We start from the raw sequence: 20,736 nt of genomic DNA on the forward strand, positions 1-20,736 counted from the left end.
TGCCTGCCCTGCCATATAAATCTCATCATCTCCCACCAGCAGTATGCAGTGCTATGGTGTGCCTGCATCCTGCCATGTGGCGTGCAGACCTTCAGCCACAGAAGGACTTTGGAGCTTGGGTTTAAGCTTAGCATGTTGCCGTGGGCTTGAAAAGTCACAGGAAGCTTTGTCCCATCCTGGATGCTCCAAGGGGGAAAGGGTTTTGTCACAAGATGCCAGATGACAGTTCCTGTGTGGGAAGTGAACTTGGTAGTATCTGAAGCAGATAGTTTTATAGGACAAACCTTCAGGCCAGGTTTAGAGGGCTTGGTTTGTACACATACACTGGTACAAAGAGAAAGCATTCCATTTTTAATATTGATGATCTGATCTAGTTGTACAAAGCTAGGATTGGTGCCAACGCCCATTAGCACAGACAACCGGAATTGTACATAAACATGCACATGGGTGTCTTGGAAAGGACTGCAGATGTGCTATGAGAAAATTCAATTTCGCTGACTGGAGAAAGTGCCTCTAACTTACTTTCTGAGCTGCTTTTCAGGGGATTCTCTATAACCACAAGATCTAGTGATTTGCTAAATGTCAAAGTGAAAGTTCTTGGGTTCTAGATAAATTGAAAGGGTTGAGCCTTCACTATAAATGTAACTTAGTCTGAAGCCAGTTTAATTCTCACGTCTTCAGCCATATCACTCAGGAAATTGTAGTGTGGTAGGGTGTGGGTATGACTCCTTGGTTGCACACAGCTAGCTGGATAATAGTTCATTGAACTAAAGTTCCTTGGATGGGAATCAGAACATGTAAAGTAGCCTGTGCAGAGGTTGAAATGTGTAGTGTAGAATGCTCTTCAGCCATTCTTTTGGGATTGCCAGTACAATCACACCAGACATGAAAATGCCTGTATCTCCCAAACCAGCATTTAATTCCTATACCGACCTTTGGAAGAGTTTCAGATTAGAACCCAGAGCTTTCCACTCGCTGCTTCCATTTCTGCTTCATTCTAGATCTGCATACATTTCTTATTAGCGCTTTGTGTTTCTATCAGAAGATAGGATATTTGAAATCCTGTTTTGGAAACCACCTAACTTTGGATGCCGGGCAAAGATCCTGTCTATTTACTGCATTTCCCAGAAATGCAATAAAATCTCTTTCTGAATATGAAACTAATTTATATACTAAACTTCACAGGCTTTCCCCACTCTCTGACAAACCTTTTGCAAGTTAAGACATTAGTGGTGCTTAGAATATGGTCCTGGTTGTCTTGGGCTTTCAGTTGCATGATTCTTTCAGCAATAGTTTCTATCTGCCAAACCAGTAACACCAGGATGGTATAAAGTTTGTGCTTCTGGTGTGTAAGGGCATGACACAAGCATCCCCTTTGTTCCCAAGTATGTTGGACCACATCCCATGTGAACCACAGAACACACCTCCCATGTGGCCATGAGTCATAGGGGAAGATGGGCAGCAACTGGAAAGTTATCTTTCAGATAAGCTCATCCATTTTTACCAGTCTTTGCATTGAGAATTCCTGGAGCCATTCTGTGGAATACAGTTTGAAAGCCACTGGTCTGAAGTCTCAAATGTAGCCCAGTACAGGTGGAAAGGACAAGACCAAGCTATAGTTAGTTAATTGAGGGGGTTACTTACAAATGATTTATGCTTGAGCAATCCTAGTCAAGTAAATAGAACTGTCTGGGGGTTAGTCTGTAGGGGTTGAAATTGTGTGGGGTGGTGGTGACAGACCTTAGTGATCAAAGTTCTAATCCAGATGACGTGTGAAACTTTCTGGGGAACATTAGACCAATCCTTTTCTCTCAGCCAAATTTGCTCACTACCTGGAGTTTCTTGGTAGGAAGGATGAAATTCAAACAGAATATTCTAGCCCAGAGATGTCCATGTCTAAATTTCCCATTGTGAGGCAGAACACCCTGTTAATGCAAATACCAGCAGAATCTATTCCTGCTTTGCCAGTCCGTAATCCATCCATCCTGTCCACAGGCTCTTATCTCTTTCAAGTCCAGAGTCAAGAATGTGATAATTAGGTTTTCTGAAGTCCTTCTGTCCACAAGATGGGAGGAAGGAGCAGAAGTGATGATGTAATCTTCTAGAGCGTCCCTGTGAATGTGGGCTCTGGATGGATTTGGAGCATCATGTGATGCTAGAGGGACAAACTGAGCTAGAGAGCAAAGGAAAGGCGCTATGGAGCTAGTGATTTTGTGAGACAGAGATCTGGGCTATGCTGAGTCATCGAAGAACACTTCAGCCTCTAGTTTTGAACTCTGGAATTCTGTGACTGCCATGTCAAGTATTAATGCCATGGATGGAAAAGTCAGTTTTATTGGGGTTTTTGTCCTATTTAATTCAGCAGACTGTATTGCCTAGTAGTAATTCTTTTTTCTTTTGTTATCTAATAAATCTTTTCCTATTTTTTAAAAGAAAAGGTCTGGTTTCTTGTAGGCATGCAGCTTTAGAGACCCACAGGTCTGAACATTGCTCAGAGGGGCAGTGGTTCAGGGGGACCCAGGTGTTGACAGCCATAGAAACATGCTTCACTCCTCTTGCTTCACTGGAAGAGTCAGTGTACAATAAACCAAGAACTGCAATATTCTACTGAGCAGAGCAAATAGGCCCCTTGGGTTCACTATCAAGCACATACCAACAGCAAGACCTGGAAGAGCTGCCAGGCAGCAAGATAAGCTATGAGGTGGCTTCTCGGTGAATAAGAGCAATTTGTTGTCCACAGGTCGGATTCTTGGCTCCGGAGCTTTTGGGAAAGTGGTTGAAGGAACTGCATATGGATTAAGCCGGTCTCAGCCAGTGATGAAGGTGGCTGTGAAAATGCTGAAGCGTAAGTGCCGTTATCTGTTCTCACTACCCACGTGGGACAAATGGGACAAATGTCTGAACTGGGACTTGGGAAGCATCATTAACTGGCATGTGGCTCCCCCCAATGTCACAAAGACTAATTATGTATGGCAGCTGCTACGCCAGGCAGCCGCCGCACTGTTATCAAAATAAAGATCCACGAGCAAATGGATCATTTGCTTTCTAGAAGGGCTTGCCCCCCACCATAAGTACATCTCTAGCCTAAGGAAATAGCAGACAAGATATCATACTGAGGATGATGTATTATTTTATTCTACCTGTATTTTGCTATTAGCATTAAAAGACTATTCAGCATTCTAATTAGCTTCTCTGCTTGTGTCTTTCAACAGCCACAGCTAGATCCAGTGAAAAACAGGCTCTCATGTCTGAATTGAAGATAATGACCCACCTTGGGCCCCACTTGAATATTGTGAACCTGTTAGGAGCTTGTACAAAATCAGGTAGGTTTTGTTAGCTGTCCTTTAATGCCATCAAAACATGGAAGTGAATTCCACATGCTAGAATTCAGCCTTTTTTCAACCTTTTGACTATGGAGGAGCCCTTAAGATATTTTTCAGGCTACAAGGAGCCTCAGAACCAGGACAAAATTTGGTTCAGTCCATTAAAGTAGGAGATAGAGGAAGAGCTGGGGAACCTCCTGGGGAGCTTTCATGGAGCCCTGGTTCAAAATCCCTGTGCTCGATGTAGGAATGTACAGTTGCGTGCTACCTTCAGTTCAAGAAAGCAGTAAGATTATAGACACAATTCAAGGTGTGTGGCTTGGGGCATTTCTTGTCTAGAAAACGAATGCTATTTCTTTATGAATTGCTCCCATTCCATTGCAGTCCACTGAGTTCAATAGACAGAACTCTGCTAAAGGTTTCATCCAAGGAAATCAGGATGAGAACAGGGCCTTTTCAGGAGTCCCCAGGAGTTTGGAATGAGTTGATGGAAGAAACAGAACATTGTAGTAGCAATTTATATTGCTAATATAGCAGTTAAAGGGTGGTTATAAATGGAGTTTTAGTGTTGTTATTTAAATTGCTGCTAAACCATCCAGGGCATTGTTTGTTCCCTGCAGACCTGGCACCATCATCATATGGACATAGGGATTAGCCCCGGCTCCATATAGATGCCACCCTGGCCTTTACTGCTTGTGCGGAATCCGCCAATGCTCTCTCTAAATGATCTGGGGTAAAGTGAAGCACGACAGAGCCAAATTCTTCTATTCCACAATCTGAAATCTAGCAACCATGAAATCACCTGCTGTCTTATGCGTTTACTACAGATCCAAGTATACCAATACATGAAGGGGAAAGATGTAGCGATTTTGTGTCTGTATTTTGTGTCTGTCCTGTTGGCAAACACACCCTCAGTGGCCCTGCTCAAAGCTAAACTGTGGTTTCAACCCATAATCTTTTGGCTGTGTAGGTATTTGGCTTGCTGCAAGCCTCAGAAATATATTGACTAGAATTGCCAGCTGTTCATCATTTTTATGGAGAGCTCATGTTTTGAGAGCTCTGTCCACATTAAATACCAATATGGTCATCGTTTGCCCTTTCTTTTGTGAAGGCAAGGCTGTAAATTCAAACAAACTTCAATACGTTTTGATGTCAGTTTTAAAATGTGTTTGAAAGCAAAAAAGAAAAAGAAAAGGAGAAACTGAAGGCTGCAAAAAGCAACTTCAGTACTTTTAAGAAAAAATAGTGAGGTATTGTGTGTGTTTGTGCGTGTGTTTTGGTAAATATAATGGCTTGGATTGAACTAGATTTTTTCACTGCTGAAAAAGGAAGGAAATTGTCTCCTCTGACTTCCCTTTTCTTTTGGGAGGTGAAAATTTACCTCAGAGTGAGGAAGGGTGTAGAGGCAATGGCCATAGACTAATTCTTCATATGAAAAGGAGATCACTAGGCCAAATATTTCTTGAGCTCTACACCATCATATTTGTTCCCTAATTATTTGTACAAATTGTCTACATGTCTCCTTTTTATAAATTAACAATATTCACCACTTTTGAGCAGTCAGGTCAAATGCAGCCCAGCTCATCAGCCATGTATGGAAATCCATAAGGGGTTCAATAAACATTTTGGAGCACTTTTGTCTGCCAGGGACCACAAGAAACCTGTCAGGCTGTTGTTGTTAAAGGTTGTTGTTAGCCTGCCTCAAAATGTGAGACTCTATTAGCTTAGATTCACGAGTTGCAATGGCTTGATCTAGATAGTCTCAATTAAAGGTAAAGGTAAAGGTATCCCCTGTGCAAGCACCGAGTCATGTCTGACCCTTGGGGTGACGCCCTCCAGCGTTTTCATGGCAGACTCAATACGGGGTGGTTTGCCAGTGCCTTCCCCAGTCATTACCGTTTACCCCCCAGCAAGCTGGGTACTCATTTTACCGACCTCGGAAGGATGGAAGGCTGAGTCAACCTTGAGCCGGCTGCTGGGATTGAACCCCCAGCCTCATGGGCAAAGCTTTCAGACGGCTGCCTTACCACTCTGCGCCACAAGAGGCTCGTTTTAGATAGTCTCAATTAGACTTCATGAAAGTGTTTGCAAGAGTTTAGATAGCACTTAATGTAGGAAGGATCCTAACCACTGCTAGCCAGGGGGAGAGAGTAATGAAAATGTAGTGCCAGTTCCAGAATTTGTATATTTGTTATGTAAGTTGCAAGACCCAGGGCAATCAAGAAGGTTTTTAGATTAAGAATTTTGAAAATTAACATTGAATGTTTATATTTGTATATGTATTTTTATTGATGTTAGCCACCCTGAGCCTATTTTAGGGTGGGGCAGCCAATGAATTGTAGTAGTAGTAGTAGTAGTAGTAGTAGTAGTAGTAGTAGTAGTAGTAGTAGTCGTCGTCGTCGTCGTCGTCTCAATAGATGCTGCCCCCTTAACCTTAAAGAGACGGGATGTACAAATCAAAAACTCTTTTTGTACGAGCTTTGACCTTCTGTACTCTCTGCAAAGTGAGGGTAGTCATACTGTTGAGGTAATGAGCTATAGGGTGGTGATAGGGTCTAGAAACTATGTGATTTTACTGCCCTTCCTTGCCCGCCCCAGAAAATGCTGTTATTTTGTCTCCTGCATTAGGTCCAATTTATATCATTACGGAATATTGCTTTTATGGAGACTTGGTGAACTACCTGCATAAAAACAGAGACAACTTTCTGAGCCGAAACCCTGAAAAATTCAAAAAAGATCTGGACATCTTTGGAATGAATTCAGCTGATGAAAGTAACAGGAGGTACGTCTTTTTTAAAAGCATTGCTTGTCCCTGCAATTATTTATTCATATGAACTTACCCAAATATATGCATGAATGAGACAGTAACCATATTGATAATTGCAGTGATATGCAGACTCTTGTGCCAAAACTACTGAGGTAGGAAGATGAAGATGCACATGAGTCTTTAGAGCAAGGAGTCCAATCTGGAAGGCTTGCTCTGCATTTACCTCATGGTATACCTATCCCTCTCTGGAATTAAAAACTAGGGGGAGGAGCCAGCTTTGCCAGTCTGAAGGAGAAACAAGTTGCATGGTGTTCTTCTGATGATTCATCCAGTCTCTGTCCCCTGAACCTCAACTGATTTGGAGGAAGGCCTTTTTCAGCATTCTATGCTGCCTGGAAAGGTATTATGAGCCACAGGAGAAAATATGCAAATTTCAGGAATAAATACCTCAAATAAATTGCATGGATTCCAGTGAAACAGGAATGGATATGGAGCTTCTGTGATGTAATGCCTCATGAGCTATTTCACTTCCCAAGTACAACCTCTTTCTTGCTGCAGAGTATCTTGGAAGTCATATCAAGTGACATCAATTAAACTTATTTTCCTAAAAAGACCGTCCTCTTTCAGCAAATGGATCTTTCATTCAGTTGAGGTTAAGAGTCATAGTCATACAAATCACTTGTGTTTCCTGAACCTCCCAGAACTGCAAATCTGACTTCAGAGATTTTTGAGGCACAGTATCTCTGGGGTTGTTCTGATTGCATTTCTCCTCATTAGTAAGGCAAGGAAGACTGGACAGTAGATTCTTTATTATCATAGAATCATAGAGTTGGAAGGGTCCCTACAGGCCATCTAGTCCAACTCCCTACTCCATGCAGGATCATCGTAAAGCAGGAGTGGCCAAACTGTGGCTCTCCAGATATCTATGGACTGCAATTCCCATGAGCCCCCACCAACATGGCCAATTGGCAAGGGCTTATGGTAACTGTAGTCCATGAACATCTGGAGAGCTACAGTTTGGCCACTCTTGGTCTAAAGCATCTATGATAAGTAGATGTCTAGCCACTGCTTGAAAACTGCCAGTAAGGGGGAGCTTATCACCTCCTTGGGCAGCTGATTCCACTGCTGAACTACTCTGACTGTGAAAATTCTTTTCCTGATATCTATCCAAGGAGCAGGAAGTCTCCAAAAGAGACAGAATACAGGAGATCATTTGAAAAACATCAGGAAGTTCCTATTCTTACTATGCTAAATACACATCTCCTCTGATGCCCCCTGTAGGATATCCTTCATATGATTTTGAATCATGCATGTAACAGATCTTGCATATTCCAACATATAGAACTGAGTGCGGTATACGAAGAGTCCTAAACCCTACCATTCAATAGCTCCTTTACACTGCTGCTGTGCTTTTTATTCCAGTTATGTGATCCTATCTTTTGAAAATAATGGTGAATATATGGATATGAAACAAGCGGAAACAACTCAGTATGTGCCCATGTTAGAAAGGAAAGACAGGTCAAAATATTCCGACATCCAAAGGTCTTTGTATGACCGGCCTGCTTCGTACAAGAAGAAATCTATGTTGGGTAGGTCAAAGTAAAATCTGCATTTACACTGGAATGCCAGGCTAATTACTTCTTAAGCTGTCTCTGTGTTAATATCCACATTGGGTATTTTCTGTTCTAAAGGTCACTGGAGATATTATTGCACAGGGAATACTCTTGTCTTCTAGGGCTGCCAGGTCTGCCCAGACACGGGGGTGTGCATGGGGGTTCTTCCTATCTTCCTCAAATACTGAAAACTATCCTATACTTCCAAGAAATCCAAACCATAGTAGAAACAAACAGGGTGCTTGAATAACGAATCTTGAGCAGGTTTTGTTGAGATGATCTTAGTGACCTTTGGGGGAATTGCACAGAGAGAGAGAGAGAGAGAGAGAGAGAGAGAGAGAGAGAGAGAAAGAGAAAACTGCCTGTTAGTGGTCTCCTGCCAGCTTCTATGAAACAAAAAGGAGTCGGGGTAGGGTGGTCTTATTTTAAGAAATCATCGCCATATTAAAGAATGTCACACAGTTGCACTAGAGAGAATAAATTTAATAATAATTTCTTTGGAAGGACTCTTGAGGCCTAGGCCTTTACAATTTTCAACTACTGTTCTAAAGGAAAATTAAGAAAAAAGACATTGAAAAAAATATACTTCGTTGGAAGGCTGACAGAGCCTGGGACCTGTACCTTTAAAGCGGCAAAAGGAGCTTTGACTTATCAATTAGAAGCATTTGTAGATCTTCCCTTGAAACTGGAGGTGGTAAAATTCAATATTCTAATCAAAACAAAGCCTACAATAGATCCAAGAATCTGATGAAAGCCCTTTGAAGTTACCTTACTCTTGACCCTTTTTGTTTTGTACTGTCACTCCTGTTATGCCTTGGGAGAGCTAGGATCAGATGATGTGGCACTGCCATTTCAGCTACCTTTATATTTAGCAAGACTTGGAGCACTTTGGCCCAGCTGTTTCTTGGGATCCACTCCCATCCACTAACAGCTCCGAATTGAAGGCTGGCAGAGGGCAATTTGGCTAACTCATCCCTTTCCTTTAGAAATCTGATCCATGCCTTCAAAACAAGGCTTGGTTCCCTCCGGTCATTGATGCCAGATACTTTTCCAGACCCAGATTTGATTGGCACTGACTAACCTGCTTTAGTGTCCGGCTATGCAAGCCGGGTAACGGAACGAGCAGGTTTTAGTTTTGTTGCTGCCGAGTTTTTCCAAAATAGCAGCTTCTGCCGGAGGAGATCATTTGCCCTTTGATGGTATTGGATGCCCCCCAAGGAACATTTGCGAAGGAACATCCCTGTGCTCAGCAAAGCTAAGTGGGACAGAAATGAAACTACACAAATGAAAGTTGACGAGGCTTTGCCATTTCTAAATCATCCCTTTGGGGTTTTGACCACAACTGGAATAAAGCAAAAACAAGTGGCATAATACGTAGGTGGTACATCTTTCATCCTACAATTTCTTGGAAAGGTCTATAATCAAAAGGGGATTCAAATGCTAACTATAGCTTTTGAATTTTTCTTTAAAAAATAGTCACTGCCTAACATTGACTGATGCAAATGCACAAGGGAGTGGCTTGTTTTGAAGTCCTGTTCTGAAGGGGAATGTGTTGTTTTAATGACATTGACCCAGTTTCATGCAAAGCAGAAGTGAGTGGCCATTAGATTCTTGCAGGGAAAGAGTGGCAGCTGCATGGGGGCAGCAGGGAGCAGCCTCCTTTTATCCCCATGCAGTTCCCATTAAATCTTTCTCGAGGAGCCCTTTGCAGTTACCCCCTCATAAAATCCAAAATGGATACATATTTGAGCTGAAGGCCGAACCCATCCTCAAGGCCAATTCAAAGTGACTGGCTCAACAGGCTGCCTATCAAATGCCTTCCTATCACAAATGCTTTCATCCATTTCCCCTCCACTCAACAGACCCAGATGTGAAGAACCTTCTTTCTGATGACAGTTCTGAAGGTCTCACTTTGTTGGACCTCTTGAGCTTCACGTACCAAGTTGCACGGGGAATGGAGTTTTTAGCTTCGAAAAACGTGAGTGTCTATGATAACAGAAGGGACTGTGGCTTGTAAATAAGCCCCAAGTGTGCCGGTGGCATTGCATTATTATTTTTATTAATATAATGTTTGTACTCTGCAGTGTGTGCACCGTGACTTGGCAGCGCGGAATGTCCTCCTGGCTGAAGGGAAAATCGTGAAGATCTGCGACTTTGGCCTGGCCAGAGACATCATGCATGATTCGAACTACGTTTCCAAAGGCAGTGTATGTATGCTTTAGTCTTTTACTAGAGAAGGGCATCCCGGTACAGTTTTTAAGGTTCCATTTGTCAGTTTTTGGGGGTGAAAGCCATCGAGATTTGAATGAAAAATAATAGGGAGATTTTCTTTCTCATTAGCCTTTCAGTTCCCCCAAACAGTCCGGTTGGAGATTTATGCTACTGTCACATTGAAACCTCAGTTATCTTTGGGTGTCCTCTTTGAGTAGGTGTAGGTTTAACATCTACTGGAAACTTTTTGGGGAATGAGAGGTAAATAAAATAAAAATCTATGCTGGTGAACTAAACTGGGCATCTCCTTTAAGACTCATTTTGCAATCATTGTTGTTGACTTTCCCTCCCGCTGCAGACCTTTCTTCCGGTGAAATGGATGGCTCCTGAGAGTATTTTTGACAACCTGTATACAACATTGAGTGATGTCTGGTCATATGGCATTTTGCTGTGGGAAATATTCTCTCTTGGTAGGCACCCTCATTATCTACATGAAATCAATTAATAACGGGCAATCTGTTCCATGGGGCTTGTAAGATGGAGCTGTTCCTCTAGGCCTGTGGTTGAGGTGGGAAGAGGCCATCATGAGCACTGGCCTCCCTAACCCAAGAACCCATCCAATTGGAAACACCACTGAAATAATATGCCCATCCTCCACCCCTGAAACAGGGATGACACCTGCAGCTAATGTTTTGTATTTGAATGGTTTTAATCTAAATGTTAATGGCATTATTTTATGATGGTGATGACATATCCTATGTGTTTTAATCCTGTAAACCACCCTGAGCCTTCAGGGAAAGGAGGCATATAAATAGAATAAATCCAAGGTGGACAAACTCTCTCCAGATATCCAAGGACTACAGCTACCATGAGCCCCTGCAAGCTAGGGCTCATGGCAATTGTAGTCCATAGACATTTGGAGAGCCACAGTTTGGCCACCCCAGGAACAAGAAACAATAATAATTCTGACTTGGAGTTTATGTTCTAAAAAGCCGTCATTAATGACCCTTTGTTGCTGGTCTTTAGGTGGTACTCCATATCCTGGAATGATGGTTGATTCAACATTTTATAACAAAATTAAAAGTGGCTATCGAATGGCAAAGCCTGACCATGCTACCAATGAGGTGTACGTATTCTCGTTATGCCCCTCTCCTGTATTTCTGTTTCTCAGTGCCATTGGGAGGAGACAAGTATGATATGGATGTCATAGGGATGAATGGGAAGCTTTCTTGTTGCATTGGCCCTATGTGCCTCATCCTTGGTGGCTCTGGGATCCAAACAAGATGTTACATTTTTTTGACGAGTCAAAAAGTCACTTTTTCCTCAGCCCTGCAAGAGCTGTGAGGAAACTAAGCTTCCAAGCATCACAGGCCTCTAAGTTAGTGTGCGGGCAGGAGGGGCTTAAGCCTGACCCAACTTAGTTCCCCACAACTGCCAGCTGACTGAGGGATAAAAATAACTTTCCCCAGCTCTGTTTGCACCTGAGATTTAAAAACGATGGTTCTACAAATTTGAAGCTGAAGCCAAATTTGCACGGCACTGGCCGTCTCACCCCGACAATGTCACTCCTCAACCCTCCCCCAGACTCCAAGGCCATTGTGAGTGATTAAAAAACATTACTTTTATATGTTTAAAAGTTTACAGATGAATAGTTTAAAAAGGTAGACAGCTCAGCAGACACTAGGCTCGGCTTGCTAGCCTCCAGGTGGGGCTGGCGATCACAGCTGATCTCCAGGCTACACAAATGACTTGTTTATTATTTATTAAAACATAAATAAATGCAGAATTTCTGGAGAATATGGCTGCTTTGGAAGGTGGGCTGTATGGTGTGACACCACACCAAGGCCCTTCCTCTCTTTAACCCCGTACTCTCCCAGACTTCGTCCTCATATCTCCAGGTATTTCCAGATCTGGAGTTAGTAACTCTAGTTGACTCCCAGCAAGAATGTGCAAGAATGACTGCTGAGCCAGTAATCAATTTGTTGGTAATTTTAGTTGGGGCCCTGGGTGCTGAGCTCACCCCTCAGCCGGGGGACATGCTGTGGGCTCTCTCTTGCTGCTACTTCTCTCTTTACCTTATCACTCTATCGTAAGTTTGCTTATTCCATTTCCCAGCTCTTGGATCATTCAGCTAATTCCCCCCCTCCCATACCACTCACAGGTATGATATCATGGTCAAATGCTGGAACAGTGAACCTGAGAAAAGACCTTCCTTTTACCACTTGAGTGAAATTGTTGAAAATCTGTTGCCTGGAGAATACAAGAAGGTTTGTTCTTTTGGAATTTTGGTTTCACTCCAGAAGAAAATGTTACTCTCTTGTACCAGTGGTTCTTAGATCTCATTGGAATATTTAGATGTTATAGCATGGCACAACAGAGAATGAAGCAGAGACAAAAATTAGGTGATTTATTGGTTCCTAGCTCTTAACCCACTGTGCTGCTTTGGACCTGTTAATGTTACATTATCTTTTACTTGGCATTTTTATTTATTTATTTATTTACCACCCTCCCCTGAGGGTATGTACTACATATTTACTATGCTGATTTTAAAAATGCCATTGAATTGCAGCTGATTAATGGTAACCCTGGAGGGTTTATAAAGCAAAGGAACACAGGTAGTTTGCCATTGCCTCCCTTTGCCTAGTAATGCTTGGTGGTCTCCCATCCAAGTACTAACCATGGCTAACCCTGCTTAGCTTCTGAACTCTGATGAGATCAAGCCAGGGCTCCATGCAGATAGGCACATTTGATTATTTACAACAACAGGCATTTACTCATAGAACCTTTAGGTAACCAGTGTTCCTGAGGCATAATCACACATGGTCTGAAACACAGAGGTATGCATAGCCACTTGGGTCTCCCCAAAGGTGCACCTGATCCTGTCAAGCATGGGGGTGCATAATTGCTCAACATGGAACCTAAAACTGGGATTCCCAATGAGGGGTCATCCACCAGAGCTCTCGAGAGGGTCCATGGCCTATCCCCTCTGCCTTAATGGACTTGGCCACAAGCTAGGAGCCAGCTGCTTCCATTGCTCCCTGTCCCCTCTCCCAAGTGTGAGTGAGTTCTCTCATGGTTTCTATGTATACATATTTCTGGGAGGGGGTTGAGCCTGCATGCCTATTCCTACCTTAAGTCACCTCCTGTCTCACCCCACTCCCTCAACCTCTTTGAGCCTGTCTGTCAATGCAGATGGTGATGCCACTTCCAGGGGCATGGCAGTGTGTCAAGAAGGCGTGGCCAACTGACATCACTTTCTGGGCTCCTCAAAGCCTTAAAGACAATTTCAGGGGCTCCTTCATGGTCAAAAGTTTTAAAAGGCTGTCTGAAAGCAAACAATTCTCATTGCCCCAATTTTTTTCTTTAAGAAATTTCCTGAGGGACAGTAGTAAGCAAGGCTTTAAAGAGAAGGCTGCCTACTTGGCTGGTGTGGTCTTTGCCATGATTGGTGGGAAGGACAAAATATAAGAATAAAAATAAATATTTTTAATGCAAAACGTCAAAATTGGCAAAAGTATAGGACGATGAGGAAAAGTGCCATAAGCCATAAGCAATCCCAATTGACATTGTGAAAATCAATGTTTTAGAGTTATGAGAGGATTCACTTGGACTTTCTGAAGAGCGACCACCCTGCTGTCACGCGCATGAGGGCTGACTGTGACAACGCCTACATTGGCGTCACTTACAAGAATGAAGACAAACTGAAGGACCGAGAGAGCGGGTTTGATGAGCAAAGACTCAGTGCTGACAGCGGCTATATAATCCCCCTGCCTGATATTGACCCTGTTTCTGATGATGAACTTGGCAAAAGAAATAGGCACAGGTAAGCGTTGACTGCAGTCTGGCCTTGTTCACCTGTGCAAGGGAATACATACCGATGTTTGTGCCAATGATTAGTGATTTGGTAAGCACATGCTTACCACTGTAATTTACCATCCATGAAAAGTCTGAAGCTAGTGGGTAAACTTATCTGCTGAATTGTCCTCCCCTCTCAGAGGGGAGGACAATAGTGAATTCTTTCTCCTGTTTCCCACCAATTTCTGATCAGATGTAGAAGTTAGGGTTGCCAGGTACATCAATGCTGCCAGCAGAGGATGGGGGGAACTTTCCAGGAACAATAAGATGTGCTAAAGTTGCTCAAAAGTGATATTGGCACATCAGAGATGTCGGGGGGATGGGACACTCTGGCTTTTATGCAAAACTCTAGAATTTGCTTCTAACCATAAAGTTTCACCCCCCCCCTCTCACACAACATGCTGATGTCACTGGTGATGCTAACATGTTGCAGTAAAATATGTTGCAGTAAAAAACATGTTGCAGTAAAAAGTTCTGGTTTGGGTTAAGTTTGTAGGGGAGTTGGAGGGCTGAGGTGTGTCTGGAAAACGGGGGACTCCTTCTGGACCCGTTTTGTATGGATTTGGCAACCTTAGTAGAAGTCTGCAAAGTTTCTACTTAATCCACCATCCACATGGTGAAGCCCGAGGCTGGCTATCTGAATGAGGAGTGCAATCTAGAACAGTACACTCCCCAGAATCCTCTGCAACATGTACAACATGCCAGAGGAAAACTCAGAGCCAACCTACCAGTGACAATAGTAGGAAAACTCAGAGCCTACCAGTGACAATGGACATTGAGTGTATGGCATGGTGGTCCCAGGAGCTGTTTCCGCACTTGAAAATGTGTGTGTGTGGGGAGGGTGGACAAGAGCTCCTGGGGCCACTGTTACTAGTCTGATCTGGATTGGGCCTGCTTTTAAAATGGCACTGCAATACAAGGATGGAAGGGAGGGACCAGGTTAAAACGAGAACAATAGCCAAAATGGAGGATATTGGGATGCCAATATGGAAGCATAAACTAATTTAATTCAGCGTAGTAAGTTGACACCCAAGGAGCTTTCAATCTTCAACATGATATCTGTCTAACAGTTCAAAACAAGTTTCGTTGCACGGTGCTTGGTCAAGGGATTCTACAAACTGATTTGTTTGATATGTAATTGTCTATAGTCTAATTTTTTAAATAGCCAGTATAGTGGCTTAAGAGAACAGTTTCAGAAACAGTTATTCAAAGATTGTAGGCGTTCTAGACTATAAACAATTACATACCAAACTAATAGATTGTAGAATCCCTTGACAAAGTGCTTTGTAGCGAAACACATTAGGAACTATTACCAGATATTGTATTGAAGACTCCTTGTGTGTCAGCTCACTACGCTGAATTCAACTAGTTTATGCTTCCTTATCGGCATCTTTTGGCTGTTTTAAAATGGTACTGGCAGCCCCAGGATGGATCCATAGTCACCATCGCTTGTAATTTAGCCCTCGCAAGCTGATGTGTAAAAAGTTCCCCAGAGGCATTTGAAGACAGACCAGGGAGCTTTTCTCTGATTCCAGAATTATGGATATGCTTTGGCTGAATGCCTATACAGGACGTCTGCTGGTCCCAGAGATCTCAAGTGTGTTTTCCACAGTGCATGTTGATCTTCATAATGAATTTCCTCTGTGGTCTCTTTGAACAGTTCCCAGACATCTGAAGAAAGCGCCATTGAAACTGGCTCCAGCAGTTCTACGTTTATCAAGCAAGACGACGAGACCATTGACGATATTGACATTATCGAGGACATAGGAATGGATTCTTCAGAACTGGTTGAGGACAGCTTCCTGTAGCTCCAAAGGAAGTGGTGGACATCTTTGGGGCTGTGAGAAGCAATGGCAAAGAAGTTCAACCTACAACTCGTGGACTTGTAGACTGCTGAAGGAAAACCACTTTATGAGATGGCAACTTCAGCTGGAATAATCAGAGGCACAGAAGAATCCTGCCCTGGGTTCGGGAAATCACTTTTGGAAACCAGTTTTGAAGTATTGAATTTTGCAGTACTTCAGCCACGTATCAGTATTGTTTCTGGTTTTAATAGGGAGGTGGATAGAGAAAGAGATCAATGACAATCCAGTTTGCATTTCAAGGGCATTTACGACTCAGATGGATAAAGTTTCCACTATGGTGAAACATCACCAATGTAACTGTGTAAATATCTGTCCTTAACCAGGATATTTTGTGATGTGTATGAAATATACCTTCCCCCCCTCCCCAGAAGACCACTCAAGGATTTACATATTTTCCCCTCTTCAGTCTTCATCACAAGCTGCTGTTGAACTATCTCATGAGGCGGAGTACATGCAAAAGAAACCACTTTTGGAACGCAAAGGAATGGGTACTGGGTAACACTTAACCGTTCACAGCAAATGCAAAAAAAAAAAATCTCCCAAAACAAAAGGGAACTATAGACATTTCCAAACTGTATACAATAGCTTAGTAAATCTAGTGACTCTTAATAACCGTAGAGGAATAGCTGTTTACCTATTACTACTGTCTTCAGTATCACTAAGTATAGTTTATAACTACTCATTGTCCTTCATTAAAAACACAGTGTTTAGAAGACCTTTACTAATGAACTAAAGAGTTTTCTGATTTACAAGAAAGAAGTGTTCTATTTGATTAACAACTTTGGTGAGTTAAAACTAGTTTAGTACATAGGAGAAACTCGGTGTATTCTATGGAATTCAGATGATAACATTCCATCTTTAGCAGTATGGTTTTCCTAATGTGATAAATTTGTATTGCTAGTGAATCCTCTTTTGAGTAAGTGGCACTTTTAAGCAGTTGGAGTTATTTTTACAATTTCCTATTTGCAACCAGGTTTCTGTATAACAGACGTGTGGCTAATCAATCAACAGCAGAGATGCTGGGAGTGTTCATGGAATATGCTGCACACCTGAAACTTTATTTGGAGTTACACGTGGCTAATGGATTTGATATACCAAATGTGCTTTCTGGAAAAGCTTGTTTTCTGAGCATGGGATTGCCAATTAAGCATGCAGCCCCTTTGCGAGAAAAGTTATAGCTTCAGTCATCAAATTTCAATGGCAAGAAACTGGATCTTTTGTCCTTGCTAGGTCTACTTCTCAAGGGCAACCACAGGAATCTCTCATGGCCTCTTCAGTGGACATTGGATCAGAAGAAAAACAATTGTTTTAAGAGTCCCTTCATACATTTGTGGTTTAAAGCTTGCCCCTAACAATATAATGCAGAAGTAATAGCTTGGGGTTCAGAAATATCCATGTATTGTAAAGGGGCACTGGATGGGCTGTCCGGATTGGCTTCTCTTCCAAGCAAAGTTTACGCTCATCCAGAGTCCTGGTGGTGTGATATGTGGGGTGGCCCTAAGAGCACTGAGTCTTTTATGTGTTGTGTTGCTGGCAAGGAGTTTTGTCCCAGCCATTTCTTAACTTGTATTTCTTCTGTTTCTGATAGAGTGTCTCTGTGGAAGCTTTTTTTGTGATTTAGGCTGTGGTACTGTCAGAATCTCTGGGACTCTGGAACTGGATTCAGTCCTGTGAAACACAGTGATTGGGAGAGTGTGGCGCACAAGAGAGATTCCATCATTTTTCACTGACATCATAGTTTTAGTGCTTATAATTTATATAAAGAGAAGCACCAAGGGCTAAACCAGCCAAGGAGCTGTGTGGTTAGCTTTCGAAGCCAAGTTCCTCAGTCCAGAAGTGCATTTGCTCAATGGTAGGAAAGCCACTCTGAACGCGATCAAAGTCTATTACTGCCACAACCTGGGCTTGGACCTGGTACAGAAATCAGACACCAGGCCTGAGCCTAGGCCTCAATCAAGCTTGACTTGGACCAACATGAAGAGTTACTGGGTTTCCTGCGCAATATGAGCCCCTCAGTGCTGCTAAGTGCAGTACTGAGGAGCAATCAGGTACAGGTCAGGGATGGGTGGTTACTCTCATTGCTAAAGTCAAAGGGCTTAGATGAGCGTAATTCTGCTTAAGATGCCACTGTGAAAGACCTTTCCACTTTCATGAAAATTAGTTCCATGTTTAATTCTTCCACTGAAATCTATTAGTCTCTAATGTGCTTGCTTTTGACTGGTTTGTTTCCAAAGGGAAAACTGTGAGTAAAATAACTCCTTGTAGACTTGGAATGCCACAACACAATATGTTCATATGCAGCTACTTTGGCACCATGAGTAATTCAGGGCCTTGCCTAGCATCGGTAGCAAGGTAGCTCTCTATTCTACCTAAAGGTCCCTTGATTTCAATTGTGTAACCATTGGTGACATGTATGCCTTTACCTACCTGCATTTGTATTGAAAGAGGTCCTCATGTCTTGCTGCACATGGATCAAGTCTTCTTGAGTTTTGCATACTGGCTCTTCTTGTTGTAATATACTAGCCACTCAAGGTCCTGATCTGGGCAGCCCAGGCTAGCCCAGTCTTGTTAGAACTTGCAGCTAAAGGGCAGCCCTGGTTAGCACTAGGCTGAGAGTCTACAAAGAAGCCAGGGTTGCTACACAGAGCCAGGCAATGGCAAACCCTCTCTGTTTGTCTCTTATCTTGAAAACCCTATGGCAGGGATGGCCAAACTGTGGCTCTCCAGATGTCCATGGACTACAGTTACCAGCTCATGGTACTTGCAGTCCATGGACATCTGGAGAGCTGCATTTTGGCCACCCGGGCCCTATGGGATCATTAGAGGTTGGCTGAGTCTTCACAGCATGTTCTACCACCACCAATGCGACAGGCACTAGAGAATAAGCTACAGCCCTTTCCTGATTTCTTTTTGTTTTGTTGGCAATTTTTAATGCTGTGTAGCCAGCTTATCATGCCTGCATTTATGATGTATGCACCCACATCTCATGGCACATCTGGATGCTATCCATTTGCGAATTCCCACCTGCATTGTAATGAGGGGGATCTATATTGCTAGCCACTCTCTCCCAGCATCTCTCATCACTGTTACAAGTGTGCAACGCAGTTTAGCAGGAGCTAGACTGGGGTTATTCAGTCTGGAGCCAAGCTCCAGGAGAGGACCAAAACAATTCTCAGATTTATAAGCCTATGAAAATGTTCATTCTTGATGCTGCAATAGACTGCACATTGGACAACTTTATGACGTCAACACAGCTGGGCAAGGGGGTTCCTGTTGACAAATAACTCATCTGAAAAAAAATACCTGGATTGTAGTGTTGTGTTTTGTTTTCTGAGAATGTTCTTAGTGTGTACTGTTTTCTCTGTTTGTGGCTCGGTATGGAGAAGTCTTTGTAATGGGAATGTTCAACTTCTGCCCGTTCAGTATTTGTAGAATGACAATCGATTCTTACATGTGAAACACAACTTTCCCATTTCAGATGGCTGACCTGTTCTGTACAACGTGGTCTGCAAAATGTACAAAACGGTCCTACAGTATAATGAGGGACAAAAGATAAGGTGATGTTATACATCGATCAATATGTATATATGTATTTTTATATCGACTTTGAGAGTACTGCCAAAACATGTATGACAAGCTGTATCACTGCCTTTGTTTATAATTTTTTTTTAAAAAAAACTGTGATATATTCCACAGGCCGCTAACTGTTGCACTTTTAAATGTCCGGAATTTATATTTTAGAATGTTAAAAAAAAAGAATGCAAGAGTCTCCACTTAAGTGGCGTTGCAAAAATGTTTGAGAACAGCAAGCTAGAAGGAGCGATTGTCGGTACAATGCGTAATGCAAATGCCCCTGTCCTTGTTTTCGTCTTTATAAACATGTAAATTAAGATCTTTATATTTCAATAAATGATATATAATTTAAAGATAATACAGATGTTCTTTACTCTCTCATTCAAAGTGGCTTATTCTGTTCTGCACAGCTGGCTCTAATGGAGGCGCTTCAGTTCAGTTTATTTAAAACCATCAGACCACATTCGTTGAGTACGTCGAAGAGCTCCAGCACATGTTTACTTACATCTTTTCCAACAACATCTTCCCAGTGAGTGCGCATTAGAACTGCAGCATCGAGGCTCAATTATATGTTATGGCTTCTTTGGTGGTTGTTCTAAACAGAGGGGTTTTTAGTTACAAAAACCGCACCTTCCAGATTGAATAAAGGAGAAGAACAGCATTTTTGGGGATGGGGGGAGGGGACTGGACTGCTTTTATCCCTGTGGGGAAAATAAGAGGTACCTTATAATTTTTAAAAATGTACCAGAAAATTTTCCCCAGAAAGTGTAAAAACAGTGAGGGAGGAGGGGGGGGGATTTCCTGTGAGAAAACAGCAAGCAAGGAAAGAGTTAAAGCTTCTTCTGGTTGAAATAGGCAAGATCTGCAGTGTGCATAATTGAATAGAATATGAACAATATTCTGCAGGGGCCATCAGAGGAAACATTTAGCATAATTAGATTAGGAGCTTTCCAAATAATCTCCTCCAGTATCCTGAATGGCTCAATTGGATACTGCCCGTATTTTAATAATTTCCATTAGTGGGCATCAGTTGAGCAGAAGAGAAAATGTTACTAGGTACATCACATGCATCAGACTATCAAAGTCAGTATTGTTTACTCTAATTGGGAGAGACTGTCTATGGTCTCGGGTAGAGGTCTTTCTGATTAGCTAGTACTTGATTGTTTTCACTGGAGACTTAGCTGGTAACCTTTGAAAGCCAGTGTACTGTAGTGATTAAGAGCAGTGGCTTCTAATCTGGCAAGCCAGGTTTGATTCCCGGCTTCTTAGTCTGCAGCCAAGTGGGTGACCTTGGGGTCCTCACAGCACTGATAGTGCTGTTCTGATCAAGCAGTTCTGCCAGCGCTCTCTCAGCCTCACCTACCTCACAGGGCAGAGGAAGGCAAGGCAAATATAAACCACTTTGAGACTCCATCTGGTAGTGAAAAGCAGGTATAAAAACCAACTCTTCTTAAGAGGCTGACCAAACCTCTGGGAAATGCTGTGTAACACTTGGAGAGCTCTTGCATAACCTTATGGTTCCCCGGGCC

General features: G+C 42.5%; 1 protein-coding gene across 3 annotated transcripts in view; it reads left to right on the plus strand.

The window, feature by feature from the left end:
- PDGFRA (platelet derived growth factor receptor alpha) overlaps positions 1-19,565 on the plus strand; it is a 59,877-nt gene extending 40,312 nt beyond the window's left edge. For all 3 annotated transcript variants that reach the window (XM_077301972.1, XM_077301973.1, XM_077301974.1), the window contains 11 exons: positions 2,741-2,845; positions 3,213-3,323; positions 5,952-6,105; positions 7,513-7,679; positions 9,566-9,681; positions 9,788-9,910; positions 10,273-10,384; positions 10,941-11,040; positions 12,076-12,181; positions 13,502-13,737; positions 15,430-19,565. In XM_077301972.1, the coding sequence (XP_077158087.1) occupies positions 2,741-2,845; positions 3,213-3,323; positions 5,952-6,105; positions 7,513-7,679; positions 9,566-9,681; positions 9,788-9,910; positions 10,273-10,384; positions 10,941-11,040; positions 12,076-12,181; positions 13,502-13,737; positions 15,430-15,577 (1,478 nt within the window). In that variant the 3' untranslated portion in view covers positions 15,578-19,565. The remainder of the gene's footprint in view (positions 1-2,740; positions 2,846-3,212; positions 3,324-5,951; positions 6,106-7,512; positions 7,680-9,565; positions 9,682-9,787; positions 9,911-10,272; positions 10,385-10,940; positions 11,041-12,075; positions 12,182-13,501; positions 13,738-15,429) is intronic.
- The last annotated feature ends 1,171 nt before the right edge of the window (positions 19,566-20,736 follow it).

This window comes from Paroedura picta, chromosome 10, assembly GCF_049243985.1.
Source record: "Paroedura picta isolate Pp20150507F chromosome 10, Ppicta_v3.0, whole genome shotgun sequence".
In the NCBI taxonomy this organism is placed as follows: Eukaryota; Metazoa; Chordata; class Lepidosauria; order Squamata; family Gekkonidae; genus Paroedura; species Paroedura picta.